At 52.5% G+C, this 15,724-nt stretch overlaps 9 protein-coding genes across 9 annotated transcripts; 6 read left to right on the top strand and 3 right to left on the bottom strand.

The window, feature by feature from the left end:
• Positions 1-235: 235 nt before the first annotated feature.
• On the bottom strand, positions 236-1,911 carry GUA1 (GMP synthase (glutamine-hydrolyzing); the record flags this gene model as incomplete). The annotated part of the gene is made up of 2 exons (XM_049332826.1): positions 236-273; positions 324-1,911. 2 exons carry the CDS (start codon positions 1,909-1,911, stop codon positions 236-238), a joined length of 1,626 nt encoding a protein of 541 aa, XP_049188068.1.
• Positions 1,912-2,503: 592 nt separating this feature from the next.
• On the top strand, positions 2,504-3,486 carry BCP1 (Mss4p nuclear export; the record flags this gene model as incomplete). Its single annotated transcript, XM_049332825.1, has 3 exons — positions 2,504-2,599; positions 2,653-2,889; positions 2,941-3,486. 3 exons carry the CDS (start codon positions 2,504-2,506, stop codon positions 3,484-3,486), a joined length of 879 nt encoding a protein of 292 aa, XP_049188067.1.
• Positions 3,487-3,674: 188 nt separating this feature from the next.
• FES1_2 (hsp70 nucleotide exchange factor fes1) lies at positions 3,675-4,638 on the bottom strand (the record flags this gene model as incomplete). The annotated part of the gene is made up of 4 exons (XM_049332824.1): positions 3,675-3,856; positions 3,906-4,056; positions 4,111-4,199; positions 4,359-4,638. 4 exons carry the CDS (start codon positions 4,636-4,638, stop codon positions 3,675-3,677), a joined length of 702 nt encoding a protein of 233 aa, XP_049188066.1.
• Positions 4,639-5,215: 577 nt separating this feature from the next.
• On the top strand, positions 5,216-6,019 carry POA1 (ADP-ribose 1''-phosphate phosphatase; the record flags this gene model as incomplete). Its single annotated transcript, XM_049332823.1, has 1 exon — positions 5,216-6,019. One exon carries the CDS (start codon positions 5,216-5,218, stop codon positions 6,017-6,019), a length of 804 nt encoding a protein of 267 aa, XP_049188065.1.
• A 268-nt stretch (positions 6,020-6,287) lies between these two features.
• On the bottom strand, positions 6,288-7,232 carry J4E83_005906 (uncharacterized protein; the record flags this gene model as incomplete). The annotated part of the gene is made up of 2 exons (XM_049332822.1): positions 6,288-6,925; positions 7,169-7,232. The coding sequence occupies 2 exons, from the start codon at positions 7,230-7,232 to the stop codon at positions 6,288-6,290; spliced, it is 702 nt and encodes a 233-aa protein (XP_049188064.1).
• A 439-nt stretch (positions 7,233-7,671) lies between these two features.
• J4E83_005905 (uncharacterized protein) lies at positions 7,672-9,186 on the top strand (the record flags this gene model as incomplete). Its single annotated transcript, XM_049332821.1, has 2 exons — positions 7,672-8,253; positions 8,302-9,186. The coding sequence occupies 2 exons, from the start codon at positions 7,672-7,674 to the stop codon at positions 9,184-9,186; spliced, it is 1,467 nt and encodes a 488-aa protein (XP_049188063.1).
• A 375-nt stretch (positions 9,187-9,561) lies between these two features.
• J4E83_005904 (uncharacterized protein) lies at positions 9,562-10,011 on the top strand (the record flags this gene model as incomplete). Its single annotated transcript, XM_049332820.1, has 2 exons — positions 9,562-9,706; positions 9,803-10,011. 2 exons carry the CDS (start codon positions 9,562-9,564, stop codon positions 10,009-10,011), a joined length of 354 nt encoding a protein of 117 aa, XP_049188062.1.
• A 514-nt stretch (positions 10,012-10,525) lies between these two features.
• On the top strand, positions 10,526-11,441 carry J4E83_005903 (uncharacterized protein; the record flags this gene model as incomplete). Its single annotated transcript, XM_049332819.1, has 3 exons — positions 10,526-10,827; positions 10,881-11,352; positions 11,400-11,441. 3 exons carry the CDS (start codon positions 10,526-10,528, stop codon positions 11,439-11,441), a joined length of 816 nt encoding a protein of 271 aa, XP_049188061.1.
• A 691-nt stretch (positions 11,442-12,132) lies between these two features.
• On the top strand, positions 12,133-14,040 carry J4E83_005902 (uncharacterized protein; the record flags this gene model as incomplete). The annotated part of the gene is made up of 1 exon (XM_049332818.1): positions 12,133-14,040. The coding sequence occupies one exon, from the start codon at positions 12,133-12,135 to the stop codon at positions 14,038-14,040; it is 1,908 nt and encodes a 635-aa protein (XP_049188060.1).
• Between the last annotated feature and the right edge of the window lie 1,684 nt (positions 14,041-15,724).

Raw genomic sequence — 15,724 nt, 5'->3', positions numbered from 1 at the left:
ACGTATACTTCTAGGATACCCGTGGACTCGTTGAAATGTGACATTCCAAGCTTCTTCATCACAGCAATTCCCACACAGCAATCTGGCAGCACTTCGATATCGAATTGAAATGTTGTATTGCGCTTCATCTTGCTTCATACGGGGTATCAAATGTCTAAAAACCTTTTTGCTAAAATCATGTTTGCCGACTACATCTACTTTGCGCGTCCACACTCGCGCCCGTCACACGGCATGTCTACTCCATCTCGATAGTTCCTGGAGGCTTGCTGGTGACTACGGTTGTTAGTAGTTGCCTCGCTAAGATGAAATTTTCAATGACTTACTGTCGTATACCACGCGGCAAACTCCGTTGACCTCATTCACAATCCTCCTGCTGACACGCTTTAGGAACTCTCCATCGAAGGGGAACCAATCAGCGGTCATGAAGTCACTCGTCTCAACTGCCCTCAGAGCAATAACCTGCTCGTGAACGCGCTTATCACCCATGACACCAACGGCCCTAACGGGCATAAGCGCTGCAAACGCCTGGCTGATCTTGTTGTATAGGCCCGCAGCCCTGATCTCCTCGATAAAGATGTAGTCGGCTTCACGCGCAATGCGCACTTGCTCGCGTGTGACTTCACCCAGAATGCGGATGGCGATACCTGGGCCGGGGAAGGGGTGGCGCCAAACAAGATCCTCTGGAATACCAAGCTCTTTGCCCAGCGCGCGGACTTCGTCCTTGAACAGCTCGCGGAGGGGCTCGATCACCTTGAGCTTCATGTCTTTTGGCAGACCACCGACGTTGTGGTGGGTCTTGATAGTTTGGGAAGGACCCTTGAAGGACAGCGACTCGATGACATCGGGGTACAGGGTACCCTGAAGAAGCCACTCGACCTCACCAGCGTTGGAAGATTCATGCGCTTCGGCCTTGATCTTATCGGCTTGCTTTTGGAAAACCTCGATGAAGGTGTTTCCAATGATCTTGCGCTTCTTTTCGGGGTCGTCGGTCACACCCTTCAGGCGGTCGAGGAAGAGGTCGGATGCATCGACGACGGTGAGGTTGATACCCAGGCCCTCGTCGAGTGTCTTCTTGACCTGAACGGCCTCGTTGAGTCGGAGGACACCGTTGTCGACCATGACGGCGTGGAAGCGGTCGCCGATAGCCTCCTTCATCAGCTTTGCAGCGACAGTCGAATCGACTCCACCGCTAACGGCACCGATGACCTGTCCCTTGTCGCCCACCAGCTTCCTGATGCGTGTGATCTCCTGGTCGACGAATTTGCTCATGGTCCAGTTGGTGTTGGCCTCGCAAATGTCGACAGCGAAGTTCTTGAGCACAACCTTGCCCTGCTTGGTGTGTGTGACCTCGGGGTGGAATTGGATACCGTAGTACTTCTTCGACTTGTGCGCAATGCCCGCAAACGGCGCGTTGGTAGTTGTCGCGACCGTCATGAAGTCCTGAGGCATGTTGCTCAGCTTGTCGCCGTGGCTCATCCAGACCTCCAGGTCGTTGCCCAAGTCCTTGAACAGCTGGTCCATGTGTCCGCCGTGGCTCTCAACCTTCAAGTTGGCGTGACCGTATTCCCTCTTCTCGCCAGCTACTACGCCGGCGTTCTTTCCGAAGTGCCATGCCATCTCTTGCAGTCCGTAGCAGATTCCGAGGATCGGTACGCCGAGATCGAAGACGGCGTGGTCGACGTGTGGAGCGCCTTCCTCGTAGACGGAGTATGGGCCACCAGAGAGAATGACTCCCTTGGGGGTGAAGGGCAGATCGGCGATCTTGGTAGTGCATGGCAGCATCTCACAGTAGACATTGAATTCGCGGAGACGGCGAGTGATCAGATGCGTGTACTGCGAGCCGAAGTCGAGCACCAGGATGGTGTCGAACGTCTTGTGGGGAGGGATCGGATCGGAGTTGTCGGTCGCCATCTTGAAGTACTAAGAGTGTGATGAAAGTGAAAAAGAGAGGGGATAGAAAGAAAGAAAGAAGAAGAAAGGAAAAGGACGGGTATATGAAAGCAGAAGGTGCGAGGGGCTCGGTCACTGACTCTCACAAAGTTTTGGCGGGGTTTTCCAGAAAAATTCTTATCGATAACAGAAATATGCTCTCTCGTGCTCCATCATCCATGGTAGCGCGCAGGCAGCGCAGACTGTAGCCTAGGCTCATATATCACTCTGATGTATACATTACGAAGAAATCGCAAAAACTGTTGACATGAACCGCATTGTAGACGTCTAGCCTAAAATTTCCCCGCCTGAGATACAACTCAGGTGACGCGAGCATCTTTGTATACCCACTCTACGCGTATCGAAGAAGTCTCCAATTAGTCGATCATCGCCTATGGGTCGTAGTACAAGCCTATGACAGCCTTGGAAGCGGAATGGCTCTGTGGCTGACCATGCTTGTCCTGGGCCCCGCCCAAAAAATCATTTATCGATAACGGCGTGGTTGGATCGCGCAAAGTCGCGTCTATCCAGTGACCTCACCCACCCAGCTCCCTACCAATCGCATACCCACACAATGGCGAAGCGAAAGTCAGAGAGAGATCCCGAAGAGCTGCCCGATGCGTCGGACAAGCGCAAGCAGAACGATGACGACGAGTCCGGCAGCGACGAGGTATGCGCCTTTCTCACAACCTCTCATAATGCGCCGTCTCACAAAATTGCTAGGACATGGACATGGTGAACGTCGACTTCGAATGGTTCGATCCGCAGCCCGCAGTCGATTTCCACGGGCTCAAGAACCTCTTGCGCCAACTTCTAGATGTGGATTCGCAATTGTTCAATCTCTCTGAACTCGCCGATATTATACTGTCGCAACCGCTACTTGGCAGCACGGTCAAGGTTGACGGCAATGAGACGGATCCATATGCCTTCCTTACTGTACTGAACTTGGAGACACACAAGGTGCGATTTCATCATGCACAACTTCGCGGTACGCATGCTGACAGCAATCAGGACAAGAAAGTGATCCAAGACCTAACAACCTACCTCTCCAAAAAGTCCGCGCCGATCCCTACTCTCCCGCCCCTCCTGACACCGTCGTCGCCTGCGCAAATCGGCCTTATTCTGACCGAGCGCTTCATAAACATGCCGCACGAAATCGTCCCACCAATGTACACGATGCTTCTAGAAGAGATACAATGGGCGGTTGAGGAGAAGGAGCCTTACACATTCACCCACTACCTTGTCCTGTCGAAATGCTACTCGGAGATACAGAGTCAGTTGCCGAGCGAAGATGCGCCACCGAGCAAGAAGAAGAACAAGAAGGCCGATGTGGGTGAAGAGACGTTTTATTTCCATCCCGAGGATGAGGTGCTGCACAAGCATGCGGTGGGATACACAAGCTTTGAGTATGACACACCCGTAGATGAGGGTGCGAGTGATAGCAAGAGGGCGTTCCAGGAGTTGGGTGTCAAGCCCAAGGGACATATGGTGCTGATTGAGGCGGACAAGTTCAAGGGTGCTGTGGAGGCTGTAAAGACGTTCTTGAATGGGCAGTAAATATGCAATGCAAGATAAATTCACCAGATAATGCAACCAAAGAGACGACGAAGGTTGACTCTAACTGGTGTTACATTGCAAGGGACACAAGCCGAATCTATGTGAATCAAACCGTAGGAAATTGATGCTCGCTCCTATACACACAAGTCGACATCACCGTCATCCACTCCACCCAAGAATTGCTCTGCTTAACCAATGACAACCTTGCCATCCTCGGGGAAGTCGTATGCGGGAATCTCCAGGTTGAGCGGGGCAGGTCCCTTTCTTATGCGGCCAGAGATATCGTAGTGGGATCCGTGGCAGGGGCAGAACCATCCTCCAAAGTCACCGGCCTCACCGATGGGAACACATCCCAGATGGGTGCAGACACCTAGTGCTGTTAGTCCGGGTTCATCGTAAGGATGTGTGCGGTGACGTACCCAACATGATCAACCACTCAGGCTTCTGGACACGGTCGGAGTCGGGCTGGGGGTCACGGAGAGACTGCCACTTGGTGTCGTCGGCCTCCTTGATCTCGCCTTCGGTGCGGTGACGGATGAAGACGGGCTTGCCTCGCCACTTGATAATGACCTGCGCTTATCAGCTCCACTGTCCGGATATGTCATGTCGAATTGCGAAACGTACGTTCTTGCCCTCGGGGATGGCAGCGAGGTCGATTTCTACCTTGGCCTGGGCCAAAACATCGGCGGAGGCGGACATGTTGACAAGGAAGTCTGTTGGGCGGAGTCGTTAGCCGTCCGGTCTTCATCAATTCGCGACCCAGATCATCCTCAAAATAGCCAATTGCTCTTTCCCAGCTCCAAATATTCCATATCCCTTGTTTCCAACGTTTTCCACCCCTCCGTCGAGCTATCGCAATGCTGGAGACCTACCCTGTACAGTCGCCTTCGCGCCAAGCGCACTCAGCGCACCCATGGTTCCGACCATAAAGTACTGGAAGACCTTGGGGCCGGTCTCGCCTCCCTTATTCCTGTATGCGGCGAACGAGGGGATCTTGGTCGAGTCCGGGCTGCCCTTGAAGGGGCTGTCGAACGAGGAAGCCGAGGCGTTGCGGGTCTGCAGAGCGGTGCAGCCGGCCGCCCGAGCGACGGGCATCTGGTGAGCGGTCCATGAGCGTGCAATGGCACGGGTTGTGTTGGCGAGGGCGGGCATCGTGGACGCGGGTGGGCGGGGGTCGTTGTCGTTGATGGGGAGGAGCTTAGGTCGGGAATGTTGAAGTTTTGGCGATTTGGCAAGGAGCGTTATGTCAGGTGTCGTGTGATTGGCCCATCGCCTTTCCGCGCGACATTCGCCAGATTTGAGCGTCATCGGTAGGCATTACCACGAGAGTGATACACTTTGATATTCAATTTGGGATTCATCCCATTTATCAGGCAGTGCGCAGACTTGTACTCAGAACGTGAATAATTGTTGCAAAGGAGAACTCGAGCGTCTCGTCAGCGTCCCAGGTGGTAAGATCGCAACATTTATACTGAGTTATCGAACCATCCAGTCTTCCTTCCTCGTTCAGCCAAAAGATGCACGATAGTAGTCAAGACGGCAAGCGCTCTGGGTAAGCACCCTTGTTTGAATGTCTTGGCGACTGCCTGATTCCATGTGTGCCGCACGCAGCGTATCTCTCTTCGGACACGCGAAAGTCGTCTGGAAACAGTTGCTCCTCTCTCACTTCATTGTTGAATCCACTTTGTTTCACTACAAGTAACCTCTCACAAGCAATAAAACACACATCATGCCCCCCAAAGACTCTACCATCACATCCTACTTTGGGCCTAAGATGGAATCTCGCGCCCCAACAAAAGCCAAGGAAGCCACCAAAAAGACGACCGGAAAAGCGACCATGACACCATCGCCCGAGCCACCAGATAAAGGCAAAGGCAAGAGGGCGCTATCAGGATCTCCGGCACCAATACCTGAGAAGCGACAAGACACAAAACCCGCAGCCAAGCCCACAACATCGCGCCACCTCTCACACAAAGATCTCCCTTCGAACAAACTCTCCTCATCCCCAAGCTCACCTGATCTACCTACTCTATCCCTGACTTACCACACCGGCGACATCTTCGACGCACCTCCACAGACTCTCCTAGTCCATGCATGCAACACCCAAGGCGTATGGGGATCAGGCATAGCCAAAGCCTTCAAAGACGACTACCCGAAAGCTCATGTCATCTACAGAGACTTCTGCACCAAAGAACACCTACTCAAATCTAGACCGGTACCCACCGGCACCGCCTTGCTTATCCCACCTGTGGATGTCGGGAAGCGGCATTGGATCGGGTGTCTGTTCACTAGTGCAAAGTATGGCAAGGGTAAGGATAAGTCGGATGTTATTGTCGAGAACACGAAGCCCGCTATGGAAATGCTGTTTGAGCTGGTGAAGAGAGCGGGAAGGGTTGAGACGGTCAGGATGTGCAAGATCAACAGTGGGGCATTCGGGGTGAAATGGGAGAGGACGGAAGGTGAGCTGGAAGGCATTGTAGTTAGGGAGGGGTGGATGGGGAGTGTGGAAGTCTGGGAACCGGAGACGGGTTAAAAGAAAAGGAAGCACGAAGTATGTGCATGTGATGCAAGTTAATCCACGTCGAATGTCCACTCGAGGAAAGTTGAGTGTGGACAATCACTTGTACATTTGGCACTACTCTGGTTCAATCGCATACCTATAGGCCATGAAGCCGTGATGCGACCGACCTTCCAAGCAGCTGAGCCCCATACCCATGATATATTTAGCAAACGCCGTTATGCAATGCAAAAGAATCCGCTTCCATACCGTTCTGTCTCTGCCTACAAAGACAAGAGCCAATTTACTTTTGACCATTGATTGCAGTAAATCCACCTGTTGACCGCCTAGCCTCTGGGCTCTTGCTTGCACTCGCAGTGGGTTGACGAGGGGGCCCGCGCATCTCCATCTCGATCTGCATCGCCGCTGCGTCCTCCTCTGGCTCGCTGTCTTCTACGCGCTCGACTTCTTGGTCAACGTCCATGGCATCAGGCGTCTCGTCTGGTATGGCTGGTGTAGGCGAGGCTGTGGAAGCGCCGTTGGTGAGTGTCTCTGTGTCCTTGTCCGCACCCTCTGCCGTCTTGGAGGCACCATCGAGCGTCTTCTGTCCGTTCACCGCGCTATCCTTCTTCCCGTCCTTCTCCTTCTTCTTCGCATCCTCCTTCTCCTTCTCGTCCAACTTCTTCTTCACAGTGCCCCATGTGCTTGTCCTGGGCGCAACATCGACCAAGAACTCGAGGTTGTCTGTCTTGGATATCGCGCTGCTCACGTCGCGGTATTGGATGTTGCGGCGCGGCTTACGCTCCGCTTTGACGACATTGTGTGTGGTGGTTGCGAGATGCTGAATGAACATTTCTGTGGCCAGTGCGATGGCGAAGGCGGCATTTTTGGAGGTTGTGATGCGTTCGGGGTCCGCTTGGATTATCTTTTGCACGCGTGCGACTGTGGAGTGAGTTAGCTTGCTTGTCTACTACGAGGAAAGACGAGAGTACTGGGGACGTGGGGAATTGAAGACATTGCGCTGAACACAAGCGGAGCCGAACCAGTCGGTCGTTATGAGGCCACCACAGGCGCAAGTCGCAGCAGTACTACACCGTGGTAGGGTGGTCTCTAAGAGGCACGCAAAGGGTCGGAGTGACGACGAAGGTGGTGGAGAGAAGTGAAGATGTGTAAATTGTTACTTACGAGGAAGCGACACATGGCCGGTGATTTCCTTGTTTGGCGCAATCGGAGTGTTGTTGTAGGGCATGGTGAAGGAAGATGTTGTCGCTCTGGTGAAATGGGCGCTGGATCGATAAGTTCTCCCAGCGTGCTGTTTGTGGCTAGTTGCGTGTCCAAAATATGAATAGCAAAGTATAAGTGTGGGTAGTCCGAATTAACACGTCCTAGTCGCGCAAATTGGCCAAGAGAGATGTGTAGTCGCGTGCAGTAGTCGTGTTGAAGATGTCGTGTACCCTGGTCGATACTGGGCGATCGCCGCGGGCTGCTCCAGCCGAGGAGGGCGTCATTAGGCTGCTCCTCTTCGTCAGCAACCAGCCATCTTATCTTCCTGCTGCCTGCGTGATCCTCAGACGATAAATACGTGTGTGTGATATCTTCACCCGGTATTGACCTCATTGATTGTGTTCCGGTGTTTTCATCTCGTCTCGAGCACCAACTATCAGCCCATCAGGGTACACCTGCCAATCATGAAGCTCTTCGTTACTAGTCTGCTCGCCGCGACTGCAACGGCGTCCTTGTTCTCCCAAATTCCATTCCAGGAGAAGCCAGAAGTGGAAGGCTTCCAGGTCTACCAAAGTCCATTCTCCGAGCACCATTCGATTCGCATAAAGCATCAGCAGAGCGACACTATCTGTGACGCGCGCTCCAAGCAATACACCGGCTGGTTAGACATCGGCTCAAAGCACATCTTCTTCTGGTACTTCGAATCACAAGACAAGCCCTCCGAAGATCCGCTCCTGCTATGGCTAACAGGAGGACCGGGTGGCTCAGGCATGCTTGGGCTGATGGGCGAACTGGGACCTTGCACGATCAATGAGTTTGGCAACGGTACCGTACACAACGAATACGGATGGAGCAAGAATGCCAACATCATCTTTGTTGATCAGCCCGCTGGTGTGGGTTTCAGCTACGTCGATGAGGGCATCCCGCTTCCTGCGACAAGCTTCACGGCTGCTGAGGATATGCATCACTTCTTGCAGCTGTTCACGAGCGAAGTCTTCCCGGATCTTTTGAATCGCGACTTTCATATCACAGGAGAAAGTTATGCTGTAAGCACATGTTGCTAACCCGGCAAGACACTCACTAATCGAAGATAGGGCCACTACGTTCCAACACTCGGCGCAGAAATTGTCACGAAGAACCTTGAATATCCTAAGCGTCCGCAAGTCAATCTCAAGTCGACCTTCACGGGCAACGCTTTTGTCTCACCTCGGGACACCAACTTTGGTTTCTGGGAAACGCTGTGCACTACGAACCCCGGTGTGGAGACTCCCGTATTCAACCAGACCCGTTGCGACATCATAGCTACCAACCTCCCTCGCTGTATGGCACTTATCGACGTGTGCTACAAGAACCCTGATCCAGCCATCTGTCTCGCAGCCGACAACGTATGCATGGAAGGCGTTGTGCTCCTTTACGACGGAGAGTCTGGAGCAGGAGGTCGCAACCGATTTGACATCACGGACGGGTGCGAGACGAAAGACGAGTTCTGCTACCCAGAGATCCAAAGGATTCAAGACTACATGAACGTGCCGAAGGTTTGGGAAGCGCTTGGCGTACCCAAAGCTATAGCCAACTACACAGGGTTCTCTTTTGATATTGCGTTGGCTTTTGAGCTTACTGGGGATCTGGTATTCAGCATGCAGCCTCAGGTTTTGTATCTGCTTGAGCATGGCATCGATGTGCTCTTCTATCAGGGTAATTTGGACCTTGCTTGCAACACCGCAGGGAACTTGCAGTGGGCTAGCACGATGCAATGGAAAGGCCAACCTGCTTTTGTCGCACAGCCAAAGAGGTCCTGGGAACATGAGGGCAAGGAGGTGGGGTGGTTTAAAGAAGTCAAGACCGTGACTACAAGCGGGAGAATGACCACGTTTGCGTTCGCTACGGTGAATGGAGCAGGCCATCTGGTACCGATGGACAAGCCGAAGGAAGCGCTGGCGCTTGTTGATAGATGGATCACAAAGAGGAGCTACGCGTAATTGTCGCGTGATGGATACATATTGTGTTCTGCGCAAGGCCGCACTTAGCCCAGCAAAGGATTCCGCGATCGCAATATCTAGGCATGCAATTTTCGTCAGCCCCAGTACCACATCGGCTTCATGCATGTCATCAGGCTTCTTGCGTTTGGCGCCCGAAATATCCATGGGTTGGTGTTTGTTTTCCCCACCATGATGTAATTGCTACCAGCTACGTCATCATGGGTCCTAGCCTCTGCGCAAACTTCAGACCCTTAATAAAGAGGGGAGAAGACTCACTCACCCAACAACAAACACAATCAATTGCCACTTCTCACTTCAAACTACACTTTGCAAACCTTCCACTTCTTCCCACTTCCACCAACACACACAAACAACATGTCTGGAACTTCCAACGTCGGTAACAGTGCGGTCTACGAGGCCCAGGACCAGGTCACCAGGTCCAACGCCGAGATCGAGCAGGAGAAGAAGGAGGCCCGCTTCCACGAGGGCAAGGAGCACTCTCACAAGGCCCAGGACTCCAGTATGTTTCTCTCGGCCTCGCGTGCATTTTCCTCTGTCGATATGCCGCGTCATCAGCCATCTCTTTACAAGACCGATCACTAACAATCACCCGCAGAGGACGAGCGATCCATCGCCAACAAGCTCGAGCGCGAGGAGAAGCGTGAGAAGGAGGGTGAGGAGAAGTCTCTCGAGGACCGCCAGCGCGAGCAAGATGCCACCCTTCCCGCACGCGCACACGGCAACGAGCCCTCCAAGGGAGCCAAGATCGACCAGGAGCTGAGGGAAGAGGACGAGGCTATGCTCAAGAAGAAGGGCGCCAACTAAAGTCGTTGTGATGAATGACGATTTCGATACCCCGCACACATACTCAGCGTGTTAGGAGTTGGAGGAGGAAAATAATGACTTGGATTGACGATAAAACGTCTCCATGAAGCCCGCCTGAGACATGGCAAAGGCATGAATCAAATAATTTCAACTCAACATGTATTGCCGACCGTATGTGACTGTGAGATGGTTGAAGCCAGGTCCTCGTGCCTTGACGCGAGAGCTCTCCACATTGTCGTGCTTACCCCTCGGTGCCTGACTCGTGCAGCCTCGGAGATACGCCGATGGCGACCTCCTAACCGCTGCCTTCTGTCTCCAAATCCCCAATCGCCTCCCCCACGTCCTGCAAACATCAATCGCTGCATTACAAAGCATTGCGGCGTACATGCCTAATCTCTCGTCATCGCGCCAATTTCTCCGCACTGCTACTGCCTTCGCCAAAGCTCCCTTACGGCCCCGCCTCGCACCTACAAGCACCCAGCTATCGAACATCCTCCAACAACATACCGCAAACATGTCGACAAAGATGGCAGAGCGCCTAAAGGGCAAGACTATCGTCATCACCGGTGCTTCTTCTGGCATTGGCAAGTCCACAGCAATCGAATTCGCCCGGACACAGCCCGACGACCTCAAGCTTATCCTCACTGCGCGGCGAGAAGACACATTGAAAGAGGTCGCACAGGAGATTCAAGGCTTTTCAAGAGGCGTCAAGGTTCTACCAGTCAAACTTGACGTCAGCAAGCCGGACGAAGTCCAGAACTTTGTCGGAAACCTGCCACAAGAGTACAAGGACATTGATGTGCTCGTCAACAACGCGTATGCCACCGCCTCCTCGGATATCTCTTACCGTTTGCTAACATCCAACCCAGCGGCCTTGTAAAAGGTGTTGCGCAAGCTCCCGACATCTCGCCCGCCGATATCGACACCATGTTCAGTACAAACGTAACCGGCTTAATCAACATGACGCAAGCCATCCTACCCATCTTTAGAGCGCGATCCACACCCTCCGGCGACATTATAAACATTGGTAGTATCGCAGGTCGCGAGCCCTACCAAGGCGGATCCATCTACTGCGCTACGAAGGCTGCCGTGCGCTCCTTCACAGATGCCATGCGCAAGGAGCTTATCGCTACACGGATACGCGTCATCGAGATTGACCCTGGACAAGTTGAGACGGAATTCAGTGTAGTCAGGTTTGGAGGCGACAAAGAGAAGGCGAAGAAGGTCTACGAGGGCGTTGAACCGCTGACACCGGAGGACATCGCGGAGGTTGTGGTATTCGCTGCGGGACGGAGGGAGAATGTGGTGTTGGCTGATAGTCTGATCTTCCCGAACCACCAGGTATGTGCAACCGGAGGAACGAGACATAGTACACTAACGTTGTATAGGCGGCAGCGACAGTCATGCACCGGAAACCTACCGGTCAGTAGATGCGGCGATCGATGTGTACATAGCGACTACTTATCCGCAGTTCAGAGACGAAGCAAATATCCAGAATTCGACCTTCGTTATGAAAGACCTGTTTGCTGGCCACGACCTACCTCATGTTTCATGCTTGCGACTCCATCTGTTCCCTTCTCCTCACAATGTCTCTCCCTTCTTAATTCTTGTCTCCACATTCACGCGGACTGTCTTCGGAACAGGTGAAAGATGAAAATATGGCCTGCGCCCCGCCCCGCCGTTGCTGTGGTGAGCGCTGGCAAAAGAGAGACCCGCTTCTGGATAACTCAAACGCTCACACAGCTTTTGTACACACCGACCCCAGTTGTACCCCACTATAGTGGTGAGCGACCACGCCTTTCGTCCCACATCATATCGACACTCAACTCAAGTAGCTGGCCACCATGCAAGCCGCGCGCGTTTGAGCGCCGGGTTTTCTACCACCACGGACGGAAGCACAGCGGTCAACCGACAGGCAACATGGCGCGACTACGAGTTCCCGCATCGCCAGTTGAAACTCGACGCGCGAATTATGCCTATGAAGGAGCCGGAAACAAGACGCCCAGCCAACTCAATCATTCAGGCCCACAGCCTGAGATCAATGTAGCCTTCGATTCGTCTGCCAATGATCCCTCTGAACATCCCACTTCCTTTCCGCGCATTGTAAGGAGCTTCGCGTTAATGGACGTGAAAACAAAGCGAGATGTACAAGGTTACATTGTCGGACAGTACAAGGCCATTAAGCAGATGGGCCACGAGCACATCACCGCGACTGGCACCAAAACTGTCTTTTTTCTTGGTCAAGTACAACAAGAGGAAGAGTTCGACATATTAGACGAGAATATGAAGACCGACCTGGGCGAGTACATCAACGAGGATGAGGATGCGGATCGCTCATGGCGTGGGGTTTGCGATTTCATGCAGAAGATTCCGACCTCCAAAGCTGTGGCGCCGACAGAATTTGAGGATGGGAACATTTTGGATACTGAGACACCTCATCAAGCCCGCTTGATGCGCGCCCAGAGTGCGCCCTCTCTGGCTCGATGTATCGCGAATGCTAGCTTTGACAGCGCCGGATCAGAGACAGACTCTGACTCAGAAGACGACGACATGGATCTTGAACTGAAGATCGAGAACGCACTCTCGTCATTTGCTAGAAAGGTCGAGGAATTAGAGGATGTAGCAGGAGCGCTGTCAATCACGCCACCCGGCCGCACATGTTGTGATGCCCGCTCATCTACGCTATCGCCTCCTAAGGACATCGACATACCGTACCCCTGCGGACCAAAGCATAACTCTCGAATTCGTCGTCATAACGGCGACCGTTCACTTGCATCACTGATCGCTCACACTGAAGACCGCCGTACGCCTTCGTGCTCGTCACCTTCTGCTTCGCGTTCTTCGTGCCCACTACCTACCGGTACCACCTATAGCGTCGTCCGCAAGCCCTGCTACGACCCAATACTTGAGGGTCACAGCCCTTGCGCCACGCATGATGATGGAAGCTGCGGACTTTCAGCGGATGACGCTCTAGGCATGCTACAAGAGCGCTTTAGGACTGCACATTGCGCTGGTCATGGCACAGGCTTTCATTGTCGCGAATGGCTGGAATACAAGCTTGAGACCGGATGCAGCAGGGTATATGGCCCTTCACTGCTACGATTTGGGACGGACTGCTACAAAGCTGAAAAGCCCGGGCAGATCAAGGATGCGGATGATATCCCGTACCCTAACCAACCCGAAGCCACAGCTCGGATCCGCACTTCGTCATCTAAGGACACCCTGAATACCAACTCATCCGTCCGAAATTCAGTGTTCTCAAAATGCACTTCCACGACATCCATTTCATCTTACCGGACCAGCCGTCCACAGTCTGCACGAACTGAACATTCTCGGCTTATGAACGCACTTAGCCCTGACAACGATACTGGAAAGTGCGGACATGGCTATGAAATCTCTGCGACGACAGAGCGCAGTTCTTCTGTCGCAGGCTTTGTTCCAAAAAGCGAAAACTTTCAAGGTTGTGCAGGTGGCACTGTGTGGGGTGGGAAGGGCGCACTCAGTCCACCTATTACCACTACCAAAGAATGGTCTAGTGGGCTGCAGATGTGGGGGGATGAAAGCTGGCCCAACGCACCCGAGCGCAATGGAAACGACTTTGAAGACGCCCAGAACTCTATCACGAGGAATGAATCCGAGAACTGCGACGTAGAAGAGCTCTCACAGCTACGTGCGTCGCTAACGGAAACTACGGACAATGACAAACCCATGCGGCCTGAAGTTATCGCCAACCGCCCGTATGCGGCTCCTCTTATATACGAGGAAGCCGCCGATTTTATTGAACATGTCGCCACTAATCCGGATGTTCATTCCGAATGCTGGTCAGAACCCTTGGATGGTTGCGCGAAACCGCGCCGCAAGTGGACTAGCAAGATGAAGCATTGCTTCAAGAAAATATCCCAAAACACAAAGCAGGCTACCCACAACTATGTCAAAGCGACGAAACGATTCTCACGGACTGCTTGGCGCGTGTTGCCAGCTGCGCTGTCGAGCCGACATCCGTTCCAGAAGATCGACAGCATCCTCTAGATGGTCGGCTGGGGAACTGGATCTGCGTCGGAACTCTTTAGGTGATCCGACTGGTCTCACGGACCGTTCACGCTGCCTCCGCAATCCACCCGGAATGATGGTTCGGCGAGCGTTTGGGCCCACTTCAGACCGAACATATGTTGGGGACATGGTAGATGCGTTGCCAGGGCCTGGTTCTATTCTCCTATGGTACTTAGGACCCCTTTTTATTAGCTCTATTACCTAACTAGGCTGCTGCCTAGCGGCCTAGGATTATATAATAGCAAAATCTCTGCTTATTATTTATTATTAATCCTATACAATGTTAGAGCTAAGCTACAAAGTAAGAGAGGTGCATTTCTGCAGATCTAACAAAGCTAACTATAAATAGAAAGAAACCTGTATCTACTATAATACTACTACGCCTAATGCATTATTAAATACCTACTACCTTAACTACACTACTACGAAAGTTGCCTTAAAAACCTTTTAGTGCACCCGCACTATAGCTAAATAGCAACTAGTGCGACTACGTGCTCTTACTGCTACTAACGCATTCTTACTAACGCTAGCTATTCCTCTTGCTAAAGTAAAATCTTATTTATTTAGTCTTTGTAGAGAGGATTTAGATATACAAAGAGAGGAGTAGGAATCTAGGAGAGTAAAAGAGATATTAGAGGAGCTAGGAGTACACGTCTAACAGGTCCTAGCGTCCGCATTTGCCTAAGATTGGAATTGATTGGAAAGCCCCTGTGAAACGCTTTTCATTGGACGACACAGACATATTTTGTAGAGCATCTTTGCTTTTACTTGAATTCTCTTTTGGCGCGCTATGAAACCTCGATTCTAGATACCCACCTGCATGCATCAGTAGCATTTCCTGTATGAATATAAGCCCTGCCATGTGCCCTCATTGCACTTCAAGCATTTTGTGTGAATTCCAAAGTGTGGTCGTGAATGACTAAGTCCACGAGGAGTGAACCCTGGTTTGATCAAGGGTCATCCACTGTCGCGACGTCACCACACAACGTTCTCACTTGCCAAAATGTCTTCGGTCTCTCATTTTTTGCACATTTCACTACTTAGCCCGCTCGTCGTTTCCCTCTTTACGAACGACTGCGCATCGACCACCACCACCGCGGACATTTCCAACGCCAAGAGTGTAGAATAGTGGACTCTCACCATCGCGCACCCACGAACGAATTTACAACTCTCTGGTTTACGTCACTATTTCCATCACATTATCGCGTAGTTTCAACAGCACTGCGAACTCGCTGGCCATCACTGAACTCGATACGACGACGATCTCCAACCCTTTGGTTACCACTTACGATCACCAAACCAAAACAGTCACACAAGTAATCATGGCTTCCGACACAGTCGCTAGTGTCAACCAGAAATTCAACTGGGCCGACGACGACGACGACGAATTTGACTTGGATAGCTGGAATGCTACCGCCGACACCTCCGCGCCCACTGCAGCCGAGCTAGGCCCTCTCCAGGTCACTCCCACTGGAGATGACACGAAGGAAGGCGAAGTCTACACGCTGTCCCGCATCTCCAACGAGCGCGCCTATTGGGATCCTCCCGCCAAACAGGAGTCGTCAGACGCGGAGCCTACCCAGGAGGCTGAGCCAGAGCCAGTTGCTGAGCCGCCAGCTGAGCACTGGCATATCGCCGTACTTGGCTGCAGTCCAGAACATCA

Source organism: Alternaria metachromatica (assembly GCF_023757995.1).
Source record: "Alternaria metachromatica strain BMP 0045 chromosome Unknown scaffold_12, whole genome shotgun sequence".
NCBI classification, from domain to species: Eukaryota; Fungi; Ascomycota; class Dothideomycetes; order Pleosporales; family Pleosporaceae; genus Alternaria; species Alternaria metachromatica.
The sequence above is the reverse complement of the archived record's forward strand: the minus strand, read 5'-3'. Positions and strand labels throughout refer to the sequence as shown.